Source organism: Balaenoptera borealis (assembly GCF_965194805.1).
Source record: "Balaenoptera borealis genome assembly, chromosome: 12".
Classification (NCBI taxonomy): Eukaryota; Metazoa; Chordata; class Mammalia; order Artiodactyla; family Balaenopteridae; genus Balaenoptera; species Balaenoptera borealis.
In genome coordinates, this window is record NC_138869.1 from 35,310,131 (window position 1) to 35,324,379 (window position 14,249).

General features: G+C 50.0%; 1 protein-coding gene across 6 annotated transcripts in view; it reads right to left on the reverse strand.

Moving 5' to 3' along the window:
• Window positions 1–14,249, reverse strand: part of FLNB (filamin B) — a 138,790-nt gene that overhangs the window by 4,289 nt on the left and 120,252 nt on the right. For all 6 annotated transcript variants that reach the window (XM_082344607.1, XM_082344606.1, XM_082344605.1 and 3 more), the window contains 5 exons: window positions 13,125–13,391; window positions 12,350–12,487; window positions 10,895–11,010; window positions 7,253–7,385; window positions 4,264–4,440 (listed from right to left, as the gene is read on the reverse strand). In XM_082344607.1, the coding sequence (XP_082200733.1) occupies window positions 4,264–4,440; window positions 7,253–7,385; window positions 10,895–11,010; window positions 12,350–12,487; window positions 13,125–13,391 (831 nt within the window). The remainder of the gene's footprint in view (window positions 1–4,263; window positions 4,441–7,252; window positions 7,386–10,894; window positions 11,011–12,349; window positions 12,488–13,124; window positions 13,392–14,249) is intronic.

Sequence of the window (14,249 nt, forward strand, 5' to 3'; positions counted from 1 at the left end):
GCTCTGACCTGCTGGCACAGAGAACCTCAGGCCCTGGGGGATGGTAACCCCTTTCCAAGGCCCAGGCAGGAGTGTGGCCAACATTCTGTCCACAAGCACGCACCGCCTTGTTTTCTCCTCTGGGCACGAGCCGTGGCTGAGGGCGAGAAGCCCGAGTCGTCACTGAGAGCCTGAAATGCTGCTTCAGCCCCCAAGGGCCAGCTCTGCCCCCAAGGGTGGGGGAAGCGTGGGCCCCTCTGACCTTCCCTTTCTCCTCTGGCTGGACTTGGAGAAGCCCAGGCAGCCCAGCGCCGCCTCCTTCCTCCTCAGGCTCCTCGCCCCAGGTACCACGCTGAAGACCGGGGTAGCCGCTAGGATCTGCCAGCCCTGCCGCTTTGCCTTGAATACCAGAAACAAGAACAGGACCAGAACGGGAGCTCCTGCTAATACCACTTGCACCACTCTGGCTCCAGATCCTGTGCCCATCATTTTACATGCCTAGTGATTCGTCTTTAACAAACGACACTGAGGCTCAGGGAGGTTCAACCGCATGCCCGTCAGAGCTACAGGAGAAAGTGGCAGAGCCGGTACTGAAGCAAGTCTGAGGGGGTTCAGAGCCCAGGCCCGTCTCCTGGCCTCTGGATGGGCAGCGGGGCTGCCTCAGATGTCCTAACTGCAGCTCCAGGACATCCCACTTCTTGCCTGCCTGGTCCATGGGGGCCTCCGGCACAGACATCCTCTCTCGTGATCGAAGGAAAGCTGGGCCAAAAGACAGTGCCAACCAATGACCACTGTGGCATTCCCGCCTGAGCCCAAGGCCCTGAAAAAGGCCCCACTCCCCCAGGCCCCTTTCCAGTTCAGAGGGGGAAGAGGCGGTCAGTCACCAGCTGCGCACCCGCTACAGTGCCCTCTACGGGGCATCCCCGGCATAGCATTCTGCGGGGCTGGGCTTCTTCTAGAGCCCTGGACGCCGCCCCAGCTGGGAACTATTTTGGTTTAATTATAGCTCCGAGACCGGAGAAAGAATTACTGTTCTGGTTATCAATAAGACAAAGGGGCTGCTATCATGCAACCCTGAACACAACCCAGCTGTTTCTGGAAAAGCTCCCGAGGCTCCCGTCCCAGCACCACCCCCTCACCCTGCCTCCACAACTGTCTCAACCTTGTCTCTACACTGTGCAGCCCAGGAGCCCTTCACTCAGCCGCTGCCGAAGCAAGGCCGCGTGGGGGGAAAGGGAGGGGGTATTCAAACAAGGGACAGCGTTTCCAGGAAGCAGCTGCAAGTGACAGCAAGGAAAGATACTTTTAAAGTGAAGATGAAAAGACCTGGCTGCAGTGGAAAGGACAGGATTGCTCCATTCCTAAGAGACATCAGTTCATCCTGATTGTGAGGGTCCAGAAAGGAAGATGAGGTGGGAAAAGAGAAATAAGGAATTACAGGACAAGAACAACCTATCAGGTGGGCTCCTTTATTATTCCCATTTTACAGGAACAAAGTGGAGGCTCAGTGAGGTCAAATAACTCACCCCAAGACACACAGCTGGGGAATGGCTGAACTGGGGTTTAAACATAAGGTCTGTCTAACCTGGAGCTAATGCACTCGCCTGAGAGCAGATGAGAGAAAGAAAATCCACATGCAGGAGTCCCTCTCACCACCACCGCCAGCTAGAATCAGTACCCCAGACATCTCTGGGCATGGCGGTGTTCCCCTGCACCCCCCTGTATATACAGATGAGTTCCTGTGAGTTTAATGCATGTTTAACGCAGCCCTACTCCATCTTCAAGGTGGCTGAGGGGTAACGGGAGGGAAGGAGGCTCTCCCCTTACATCCCGTGCACACTGGGGTTCCTGGAGCATTTCATCAGGAAAACGGCTCTTCCAGCCAGAGAGTCTGGAACTCCCTGGTCTAACTCCTGACCTTCTCAGCCCTTCTGCAGCAGAGAGTCCCACCCCAAATTCTCCACATTCCCCTGCTCTAAAACCTGCAGAATTGACCATTTAAAGCTTGAGCCAAGAGATACAGCCAGCCCACCCATAAAAACACAGGGAAGCTTGCTTTGTTCCGAAGGTCAGGATGCAGGCCCTCCAGCAGCCGGGCAGAGACACCTTTTCATTCCACACACACTGCAGCTGTGTAATCCTGGGATGGATATTTGGGAAAAGGCCTGGGAGCGGGAGGGCTAGAAAAACAAGACGCCTTCCCCTTGACAAGAGTAATATTTACACAGGATTTGAAACAGGCGTGTTCTGTACCTCTCCCGCCTGGCTGGAAGTCTCCCTGCAAGACCAGCTCCTTCCCTCAGCAGCATCCAGTGCTGGCAAAGCACAGCCTGAAACCTGAGCTCCTGAGAAGGCTTGCGAACAGCCAACAGGAAGCATGAGAGGCCCTGGGCACAGCAGGTGTGACCCAGCAGGGGGATGAGGTGGCTGCTGTCGGCACAGGAGACCTCAGTGGCTGCTGCGGGGCCTGGACCAGGGCCTGCTGGGGCTCCAAGTGCCAGGAGGACCCCACCTGGGCTTCAAGGGTGGATGGCTTGTCAGGGGCCAAATGCCTGCACTACTGCCTGGGAACCTTCCAGGGTAGCTGGGAAGATAGGTGTCCTTGTGTAGGACACCCCACAAAGCAGGCCAGGGGTGTAGCCACTGCCTCGGGGCGAGCCAGCCATTTAGGAAGGCAGCAAAACTCAGGGGTTAAGTGAGCAGGCCTTGAGGTTGTGAACCTGGACTGGTTCTGGTTCTGCCCCCTCCAAGCTAAGTAAGCTTGGGGAGTGACTCAACCTTTCTGAGTTCTCACTTTGCTCATCTGTAAAATGGACACTGCCTAGGGTGAAACAATACCGTGCCTTTTACAAAGGGCAAGCTGCTGGCCCAGAGTTCAGCGTGGAGCCGGACAGGATGGGCCTGGGGAGGTGAGAAGTACTCATGCAGACCCTGTGGGAGGTTTTGCCGAGGCCACTGCTTTGGCCAGAGTCGCAGGGTGGCACACCAGCCGGTCAGTCACTCCTGCACCCGGGCAGGGCCCCTCGTCCCCTTAGGACACTCGCTCCACAGGGCTGGATGCCAGGTGACCACGGCCACTCATCCCCTTGCCTGTGGGGAGGTGGGTCTGCTCTGCCCCACTCACCATGTGGGGTAGGGGGGAGACTGACAGCAAAATGTGCACACACAAGGAACTCAAGAATCCTTCCTGAGTAATGTGATACAGTAGTATGATGCTGACTATTTTTATTTCTTCAATATTTAATAAATATTTAAATAAAAAAAAAAAAAAAAAAAAAGAATCCTTCCTAAGAGGCCCCAAAGTAACACTCAGACGCAAACCGCGTCCCAGTGAGTCCACGCCTGCAATGAAGCGTAAGTGGACAAGCTCCCCACCCCGGCACCTTCCGTAACAGTGACACACTGGACACCCCTGATGCCCACCTCTACATTCACGGTGTAGACACTAACTACAGCCATTACAAGGCAGGTACATCTGTAGGTTTTGATACGGGAAGTTCCTTAAGATGTCAAGTGACAAAAGCAAGTTGTACAATACAACGATAGCACTAAGACTATTTCTATAAAATAAAAGTAAAACTCCATGTCTACCTTTTTAACAAACCGACTAGCTAAGCAACCAAGTGACCAAGAATGAAGACCAACAAAGAGACACTCGGAAGGTCCTCCCCTGATCTGCTAAGCCGTGTTTCCTCCTGGACCCAGAGGGAGGGAGAGAGGAAAGCAAGATGGAACTTTACATACTTCCTCACTGCCAGTATTTTTCACAATCAAACGTGTTCCATCTGTGGCAACGACTAAAAAAGAATTTGACTGTTTTAGTCTTTTCTCCTCCCCCGTTAGGATTAGAATAAAAAGGAGCCGGGCTGTGACAGGTCTTACTGCCGATTGAACGTGTTTCTAGGAGGCCAGGGTCCACTAAAGGAGCTGGTGGGTAGGGGACCTCCCCAGAGGCCCGTTACATGCATCATGAACTCTGTGCAGGCAAAGGAACCCTCAAAACAAAGGATGCTGTGTTGTTTTCCCTATCAGTGTCCCGGTCCTAAAAGAATCTGGCAAAGGAAGACAGCTGCAGCACAACAAACAGTAATGAGCTGTGAGAACGCAGCCATCAAAGCCCTCACTCTGGATTTACCGCAGGTCAAGTGAGAGCCTCCCAAGGGTGCATTACTGAAGTTTCCCTGGGGAGAGAGGGTGGCAGGCTTCCCGGGGGCTTGAAGAGTTCCATCTGCTCTTCCCCGGGGACAACTCGGTTCAAGACAAGAGGCAGAGGCAGTGTGTTACCTGTGGTGCCCCCCTCGAGCCCCGAGCCGTAGGCGGACACCAGGGCAGGGTTCCCCGCTTGTCCGGGTTCCCCGACTCGTACTTTGAAGGGACTTCCAACCACGTGGCTCCCGTTGAACTTGACGTCGATCGTGTGGACACCATTCTCGTGGGGGATGAAGCGAACAGCATACTTATCTGGGAGAGCGAGCAAAGGCACAGGGTAAAAGTGGGCCCGTGGACCCGACCAAGGTGGGTGGGGACAAAGGACAGGAGCCCAACCTGAGAGGGCCGATCTCACTTCACTAATAAGAAATGGCCCTACTGCAAGCCTGGCACCCAATATGTTGGTGATCAAAACCAGATGGGCCTATTTGTCTGTACCTAGACAGCCCTTTGGGAAATGCATCCAAATCTCAAATTCTGTGTTTAATCCTCTGTGGCTTTGGCCTCAGAAAAACACTTCCTTTATTAAAAGCTCACTTCTGGTGCAGTTTCTCTGCTTGGCCAGGGGAAAAAATGGTTCCAACTGAGACTAATGCTCCTTAATTAAGCTCCAAGCTAGCAAGTGCCCCACAGGGCAATGGCCAGGTTTCTCACTGTGTGTTTGGGTCACAGCATGTGGTAAGATGATCTATAAACTGAAATGGGCACCCAGAATATCCTTCCACCATGCACCACTTGACCACCCCTTCTTCCTTGAAGTGCTCCCAGCTGGGATGCAGAGTCTGTTCTCCTCCAGTCAGTCTCTCAGCCTCTCCCTAGCTCCTTGTACCCTCCATCCCCTTCAGAACTTTTGTTGCTCAAAGCTCCACCCAAATCCTCTTCTCTTCTCCTCTGGACTCTCTCCATATGGAGCTGCCACCCATATCCTTCAACACTGCACGCCCCCCATCAATCCCCAGCTGGCACCCACCCCTCCTCTCTGAAAGCCAATGTGCTACAGGGAAAACTGATCCCACCCCCATGTCCACGTATGGTCCTTGACTGGGTCAAATTAATGCGGGATAGCAGGGGGAGAAATCCCTCTTTCCCTAAGCCTAGGTCAATTAGCACATGACATTTAGCCACACAGGAAGGGACTCAGGAACAGGCATGTGTGTTCAGTGAGATAGGAGGGGAGGTTTGCTGGAGACTTCTGCAAAAGGAGCATCTAAGACTTCTGGAGAAAGAATCTTGAGGAGAGAATGTCTCTCTTGATTGGTGTCGTGTGCTGCTGCAGCCACCTTGCCACCAAGAGGAAGGCCAGTTTCAGAATGATGCCCACAAATCAGAAGAAAGAGCAGAGATGTTTGGGGCCTTGGAGAATGTACCTGAATGGCTGAATTAAATTGTTGCTGAAACCCATCTTAGATCTTGAACTTTCCATTTATGTGAATTAACAGACCCCCTTGTGATGGACCATGTGTGTAATGGACCCCCTTTATTATGTGAATTGGCTTGAGATGGGTGTTCCGTAATTTGTCACCAACGGCATCCTAACTGTGTCAGGCTGGTGGTCTCAGACACTGCTAGGGCTTCAAATACTGCCTGGGGCTGAGGACACCATATCTCACTTGGTGGCTAAATCCCAATGCAGTAGAGATCTATTAAATGTTCCCACTTGGATATCTCAGAGACACTTAAAAACCTCTCAAAAAATAAAGTATTAAACTCTGTAAGGCAGTGACCAACCCTTGCTCACCCATGGCTGCTGTCCTGAGTTTTGCTAACTGCATCATCATCTTTCTACCCCATCACCAAGCTACATGTAACCTTTCTGAATTCACTTTCATTCCCTATGGCCAATTGGTCACCAAATGTTACAGTTCTCTGACCTCAAGTCCTTCCTCTGCATTTCTAACACTGCTGATTAATACTGTTTTCTCAAACGGACCACCCTGCGAGCATCGGCTTACCACCTTGCCCTTCAGATGTACCAACACATTCTCTATAATGTGGTCAGACTTAAACCATTATCTGACCAGGGCACCCAGCCCACACATTTGTTCCCTCTGAGGCTCCCCACTGCCCTTTCTTTTTCCGCCCAGTGGGAGGAAGATGTCTAAATGCCAACCCAGGTCCCAGGTGTCTGCCCTCACTGCATGAAGAGCAGGGTACACAGCAAACGCCCAATAAGGGCAGTGGTCACAGGGCTCTTCCTCATGCATCAGGGCCCATATTCAATGTTACCTCCTCAGAGAAGTCCTTCTGACCTTGTCAAAGCAGAAACCCTTTTCCTCTCCTGCTCTGACCATCTTTACCGTTTGGTTCTCAATTCTGCTGTGCTGCTGGTGACCAGCTGGGGTCCTCACCCGTGCACTACACCTTTCTGGCTCACACTTTAGGTCCTCACTAGACTCTGTGCTCCTCTCTGAAGGCAGGAATCATGACTTCCTCAGCCTTACCTTCCTGTCAAGTCTCTGACACTTAATACATGTTCACTAGAAAAATGGTCTCGTTCAAGTTGATTGACATCACAGAATTCCATACACCAAGGCAGCGAGCAAGGAAAGCTCATGCTATTAAGTCCTACTGGGGACCCAGATTCTCTCTTTCCTTTTTTTAGCCGCACGGCTAGCGGGATGTTAGTTCCCCAACCAGGGATTGAACCCGGGCCCTCAGCAGTGAAAGTGCAGAGTCCCTGGACCGCCAGGGAATTCCCCAGATTCTCTTTTCTTAATTTACAGCAATCAACCTTTTCCTCAGAGTAAAGAGAGGTCAAAGTGTACTTATTCATTTCATAAGGTAAACAATAAAGATCTGTGATATTTTATTAAAATATGAGAGAACATCACAATGAATGTCATGTTAAAGAAATCTGAAAAACAACTGAAAATAAAGAAGTATTTGTTAAAAAAAAAAAAAAAAAAAAAAAGCCTGTCCCTGGCAAATGTTTATACCCTAATTTATAATATAAACGGTGTCTGGCAACAGCAAAGGGAATCCGAAGGCCTTGCAGAGGCTGATGACCCCTCCCTTCAGGGTACATGTTTGCAGAAACATTGCTGGTGTGGGCACTGGTGCTTACCTGGCTCCAGCTCAGACACGTGGCATTCCTCCACGGCTCCAGAGGGGCTGTGCACCTTTGCATCAATCTTGCCTTTTGCCCCATTCAACCTTATAGCAAAGGAGGCTGGCTGGTTAACTTTTAATCCCGATTCCTGAGAATTTAATACATGAGATGTGTTACAGCCCTCGGCGTTCTTGCTCAACAGCACACACCGACCCAACCCAGGATTCCAGGGGGGGACAGTTCTCATGCAAATAGGTCTGGAATATGTTTTTCTATATAACACCTGGCAACAAAAGAGCAGGTGAGTAATTCCACGTTTCTAGCATTAAATATAAGAAAGCAGAGACACACGTCTGCATGGTCTTGTATCTAAACCATCTTGATCCAGAGATGGTTCCTAGGTTTGGAGACTTAAGACATCCTGGCCAGCAGGATTACAGTTTCAGCATCCCAAACAAGAGCTGTACAGGCCAGAAAACCCAGTATCTTCCAGATCTGCCCCCTCCCTCAAAAAAGAAGAAAGAAAGAAAAAAAAGACTTCCTCTCCCCACCGCCTTTTTAGGAGGAGCCTGGCAGCTTATAAAACCCTGCACTCACTAACATGAACAAAGGCTTTTTATCTCAAGGGTGGAGATGGAGAGAACTTTTAATAAACTTGTAAAGGGCCACACATGATTTTTCTTTCATGCAGTACTGCACAGTGGTTAAAAATCAGCAGAACCTGGATTTACTGCCATTTCCTAGCTACATAACTAAACTGTTGAACCTGTTTGAGTCTCAGTTTCCTCATCGGTAAAAACAGGCATAATAACCAAATCTATCTCAGAGAGCTGCCGTGAGGATTAAACGAAGTTATGCATTCAAGGCACTCAGCACAGGGCCTGGTCCATACACAGGAGAGTTTAAAAATGTCAGCTTCTATTAACATGCATTTAAAAGTTGTTAGTCCCCCCCCACAAAAAGCCATGGGAGAAGTGTAGCTTTTGCTCTTGAGTGGATCAATTTCACTCTCCATGCTTTGTCTTGGAAATTACATCCTCTGCTGGGAGAAGGGGATTAGAAGTTCAGATGCTTAAGATATTTTAAGATTGGCCAATCCTGAATAGCAAAATTTTACAAGCCAGCAGTTTTGATGTAAACATGGTTGGACAGCTACTCAGATGATAACTCTAAAGCAGCAGGGCTCACACTTAATGTGCAACCGAGGGTCTTGTTGAAATGCAGATTCTGATCCAGTGGGTCTGAGACGGAGCCTGGGACTCCACGTTTCTAAGAAGTTCCCAGGGGATGCTGAGGCTGCTGGTCCGAGGATCACATCTTAGCAGCAAGGCGCTATAAGCAGTGCTGCCTCGTTCAGTAGTCACTAGCCGCATGTGTTAATATACAGTTAAATTTAAATCAATTAAAATTAAAAACTCAGTCCCGGACTTCCCTGGTGGTCCAGTGGTTAAGAATCTGCCTGCCAATGCAGGGGACACGGGTTCGAGCCCTGGTCCCGGAAGATCCCACGTGCCGCGGAGCAACTAAGCCCGTGCGCCACGAGTACTGAGCCTGTGCTCTAGAGCCCGCGAGCCACAACTGCTGAAGCCCATGTGCCACAATTAACTGAAGCCCAGGCGCCTAGAGCCCGTGCTCTGCAACAAGAGAAGCCACTGCAATGAGAAGCCCGCGCACCGCAATGAAGAGTAGCCCCCCACTTGCGGCAACTAGCGCAGCAACGAAGACACAACACAGCCATAAATTTAAAAAAACAAAACAAAACAAAAAAAACCTCAGTCCCTCAGTTATGCTAGCCACATTTCAAGTGCTCAAGAGCCACGTGTGGCTCATGGCTACCATACTGCACATCGGAGATGTGGGACATTCCCACTGTTGCAGAACATTCTACTAGACTGAGCTGCCCTAGAGGTTACAGATGAGGGAGGACTGAACACAAAGTTAAGGAGTCTCTGATCGCCAGACCACCCCCATGCCACACCCTCCCCTACAGAATGCCAGCCGACTCCAATTTTCCAAAAAGTCTCAAAAGCAAGACAAAACAATACATGCCTCTCTTTCCTAACCAGCACCAGATGTTGCCGTGCAGCCTGCCGGTAAATCTCCAGTAAATAATTTACATATCACTTGGCATCAGGTGACATGGGGAGAACAGGGAACAAAGTTGACACACCGGTCCCTCCTGTTGTAGCGGCTGGTTACAAAAGCTTGATGGACATACCAGCCTGCTGCACACTTGTTTAAATATTTTATGACCAAACTGTCATAAGAGGACTCTATGGAAGTTTCTTGGAGCCGATTTCTCCACATCAGCTCCTTTTGGACAGAAGCGTTTACATTACCTGAATCCACTTGCCACTAAATCCTCAAGAGGGAGATAAACGCCTCACAAGATCCAAAAGAAATCTTCCAGATGCATGAAGGCAGCTCTTTGCCCTCAACAAATGCCAGCTTTATCTCCCTCCGTAGGTTTTAGTTAAGTTGGCCACAGAAGGAACTTCTGTTAAGAAGCCTTTAAATGAAACACAAGAAAAACATCTGCACCACAGTGACCAGTCAGTATCCTTGGTACTCTCCAGATGAGGCCGCTTCAATCTGTAGACCGTGACCCTGGTCTGGGCTCTGTTTGGGTTCCCTAACGTTTGAGACAATTAGCAGTACCAGACCCCCGCAGGGGAAAGGTAGACTCTCAAATGTAAACCAAGTACGTGGAACCAATCTGAGATATGAGGTTGAGTTTTCATCAATCCAATATTTTCAAGAACTGGGGGGCAGCTGAAGGCTATTTAGAAACCCTTCTACCCAGAAATCACATTCTGGGATTTTGGTGTCATTCCACAGCCAAACTGCTACATCTGATTCAGTGTCCTAAGACCCAAGGGCATCCCCAATAGTTCTTAGTTTGGCTGAAGGCTCTAATGCAACCCTGAATTAAGTGCCCTGTTTAAGCCAGGGTGAAAAGTTGCATTTCCTGCCATTCTAAGAGGTTGGGCTATGTAACCACCTGCCACAATGCCGGGGCTGGGATTAAGGTGGCTGCTGTTAAGAGCATGGTTCTGGAACCACCGAGACCTCACTCTGCCTCATTCTAGCTGGTGCCCATAGCTGCATCCTCTCTGCATCTCAGTTTTTCTATCTTTAAATGGGGGTGTCAAGAAAAGCTACTCACCAGACTGTTGCAAGGATTTAGGGAAGTAACACTGATACAGTTCTTAACACAGTGCCTTGCACGCTTATTATAAATAAACCAGCATCATAAAATAAATCACAATTGACTTTCTTGAGGAAAAGGAAGCCAATAATAGCAAGCTGAATATCCCTGGACTGTTAGTTTTGTGTTTGTTTTGTTTTGAAAGCCCTCCTTATCCCTTAACCAATTATTAACAGGCCTTCTTTGTTTCTCTGGAGTAAACATTTAGAAAACAAACTCGTCTGTAAATGTTGAGGAGTTTCGCTGACCGTGGCTGCTTTCTGCTCGCCCCAACGGTCTCCTGTCCTAAATGTGACTCTGCCGCAGGAAAGCTCCCCTACGCCTGGCAGCATCCGTGGTCAAAATGTGCTGGGGCCCCTGGCACAGTCGGAGATTGAAGGGGCCTTGGGAGTCCAGGGCCTCACTGGCTGGGCTGTGGCCAAGGAGATGGATGTTTCCTTGTGTCTCACCTGAAGGCTCAGAACAGTGAGGCGGCGGGCATCGTCGGAGGGCGCGATCACCGGCACCAGGTAGGGACTTTCTGGGATGTGCTCATCATTGAACTTGATAGACACCTCGTAGTTACCTGTGGGGACAGGAAAGACCCATCATGTCAGAGATTCCGGGAAGGTGGTTCCAGAGTGGCCTCTTGTTTCTCTAGCTAGGGCCAAAGTGCCTTCCGAGAGACCCTGGCCCACTCCATGGCTGTGGCTGATTGGGTCAGAGAGGGTCATCTGGCTCACACCAGGCCAACGCGATTTTCTTAGTTGGAAAGGGCAGGGATTCTTTTTTTAATTTCAAAGAGCACTGAAGCATTGAAGTTTTTGTTCTGTGTTTTGCCAGTGTATATGTGAATCCCCACACCAATCACACATCAACATCTGGTGTGTATTCCCAATTTCTCTCCAAAGGAGAGGTTTATGACAGAGCATTTTATTAAAAATTATATACTTAAGAATAAGAAGGGTTTCATGTAACTAGGATCCCATTACTGATCCTGAACTATGAAGTGTAAGACATAAACTTTGAGAACAGGGGTAGAAGCAGAGTGATAACTAGGAAAGAAAATCTAGTCAAGGAAGAAGGGCAGGGATTCTTAACCTGGGCCCACAGGGTCCCTGCACAAAGGGTCTGTGTACAATACTCAGGAGATCCATCAAACTCGAATGGGAAAAAAGGTACATCTTTATTTTTACTAACCTCTAACTGAAACTTAGCATTTCCTTCCTTTAGAAAAGTCGACAAGAAACCACAGCACATTAAGACTTGTGATTTTCTCAACAAAAACAATCACTTTCCAGCTTTATATATATCTTGACATACCATTTACACTCACTGCCACTTAGAAATTAAGGTAGTTAATAGACCATCACCAAATCGTATGATTTAACGTATTAATGAAAACGTGTATACGTTGCTATGTTGCATATTTGTTCCTTTAAAAAGATTTTGATAACGATATTTTATTACAATTGATTTCTTTTATAATCTGAAGTATTTTATTTCATGTGTTTAAAAATATTTCCTGAGATGGTCCCCATGGGCCTCACCAGATGCAAAAGGATTTGTGGCACACAAAAGGTTAAGAACCGCTGATCGAGGGAGCTCAGATGCTGAGGCCACTTTTCTGGGGCAGCCACACCAGCCACTGGCCGCGGGTGGGCAGAAAGAGGCTGGTCAGTGGGAAGAATGAAACAGTTGAACAAGAGCATAAAGCAGTGAGGCCAAGAGACAAGGAGAACAAGAATTCCAACCCCTTTGAGGCGTGGCTGGATATCCTGCAACTGGATTTCTAGGACGCATTCCCACGGGCCCATACAGATAAATTCCTCTTCTACTGGAGCTAGCCTGATGAGTTTCTGTTCCTTACAACCCAACCATCCCCAAACAAGGAAAACGTCCTCCACTGGCCCCCGAGTACCTACCAGGCTCTTGGGCAATGTAAGACACACCACATGATCCGTTTTTATGGTCATCAAACGTAATCTCGGCCTTACTGGGGCCCTCAACAGCGATGGAGAGGCCCCCGGCACCTGCCTCCCGGGTCCAGATGCTGAATTCAGCTGAGACAGAGAAACACCTGGTCAGTGACTGAGCCCGGTATAGGCCCCTCTTCTGGCTCAAACATGGGGTGCTGGGTTCTGTTTGTTGCCAGCCCTTTCCTCTTTCTCTAACCCCAAGCAGGACCCAAGCAAGGGCACTGCTGATGTTTGCTAAGCACCATCCGTGACGACACTAAGTTCACGGGCGATCAGACGTCTTTGGAATACATGCAAACCAAGTCAGAACAAGAAGCGAATGGTTCAGTTTCAGCCCCACAGATTTTCCCGCTCAGCAGCCACCACTGCAAGGGACCTTCCCAACCAGTTTTATACAATTCTAGCACGTTCCAAAGAACATTAGCCTGCAAGATGCTCTGGAAACGGTTTTATGACCCTGATCCTCTCTTAGAGACTCACAACACACACCCATAAATTACAGGCTCCGAGAAGTCCCTCAGTAACACAGTTGTTGAGCTTTGGGTAAGCAATTCCCAAATGTCTTTAGCCACGGAAGCCTTGTTTTAAAGAATGCCTCTTCACACCATCCATCAGTAACACACAACGTCTTCCTTTCAGAACAGGGTGAAGAGTGCAGGACGCTCACTCCGCCAGGCTGAACTCAATCTTCTCGAGTAAAAAGCCTGCCCAGAACGCTCACCTGGGACTCCTGCTTCTCCTCGCTCCAGGCCAGGGCCTCCTGCCCGGACCTTCTGGGCGCCCCCCTCACCCAGAGGCCCCACGGTGAACTGGAAGGGGCTGCCGGTGACGTGCTGGCCGCGGTACTTGACGCTGACGGTGTGAACCCCCATCTCCTGGGGCACAAACCGGACACAGTGCGAGCTCTTTCCCACAGGCACAATCTCTGCCTCGGTCACACGGCCTGAGGGGCTGGTGACGTGGGCCGACATGTCACTGCTGTCGATTTCTGAAAGGGGGTAGGGAGAAAAAGAGGAGGGTCAGGGCGAGGGCCCGAGGAGGAACCGGGCATGCAGGGCGAGCAGCAGAAGGCAAAGCGAGTGGAGGCCAGGGGTGCGGGGTGCTCAGGCTTCCTCCAACCAGGCTGGATGCCTGCCCTCCTGTCTCCCTCAAATCCCTGGGTGGTCACGGCCAGCACGGAGAGTGCAGGGCCCTTCCAGCCACCCAGTGCAGAGAATATTCTGGGGGCACTGACACGTCTTGCCTCGCCGAGCACTTTGACAGCCTTCCTGGCTGGAGCTGAGTTAATTCCACACAGCAGTTTCAAACCAGAGCTTGAGCTGATAGCTACAGCATGTAAATAACAACAACGATGGCTCAGATGTTTCTAAGCAAATGTGACATGGGGCCATCAGTCATGCTTACAGGGGCTCTTTTCCATAGGTAAGGACAGAATACACAAGAGCCCTCATCCCTCATTGTCAAGAAGCCTTAGCATTTCTTTTAGGCAACAAGACAAAAATGCATTAGAGGAAAAGGTGAACCCAGGTTGGTCCCAGTGGCAAAGGCGAAACCATGCGTGAGCAAAGCTTTGAGCAAACCGAAGACAAGAGGCCACACTTCCAGAAACATGACGCCTCGGGTCCCCAACACCAGGAAGCAGACGCGTCTGCTCCACCCAAGGTGCTCTGCCATGCCAGCGACCGTGCCTGCACTGACAAGGTGGAGACAGGCACGTCGCATGCTGGGTGACCAAGTAACGCCATCACCTACAGCAGCACGAAACCGCACCCTCCAGCCCTACAGGATCTGGGCAGCAGCTCATGACTCTGAGCCCTGAGGACAGAGAAAGGAAGGAGGTTGAGGG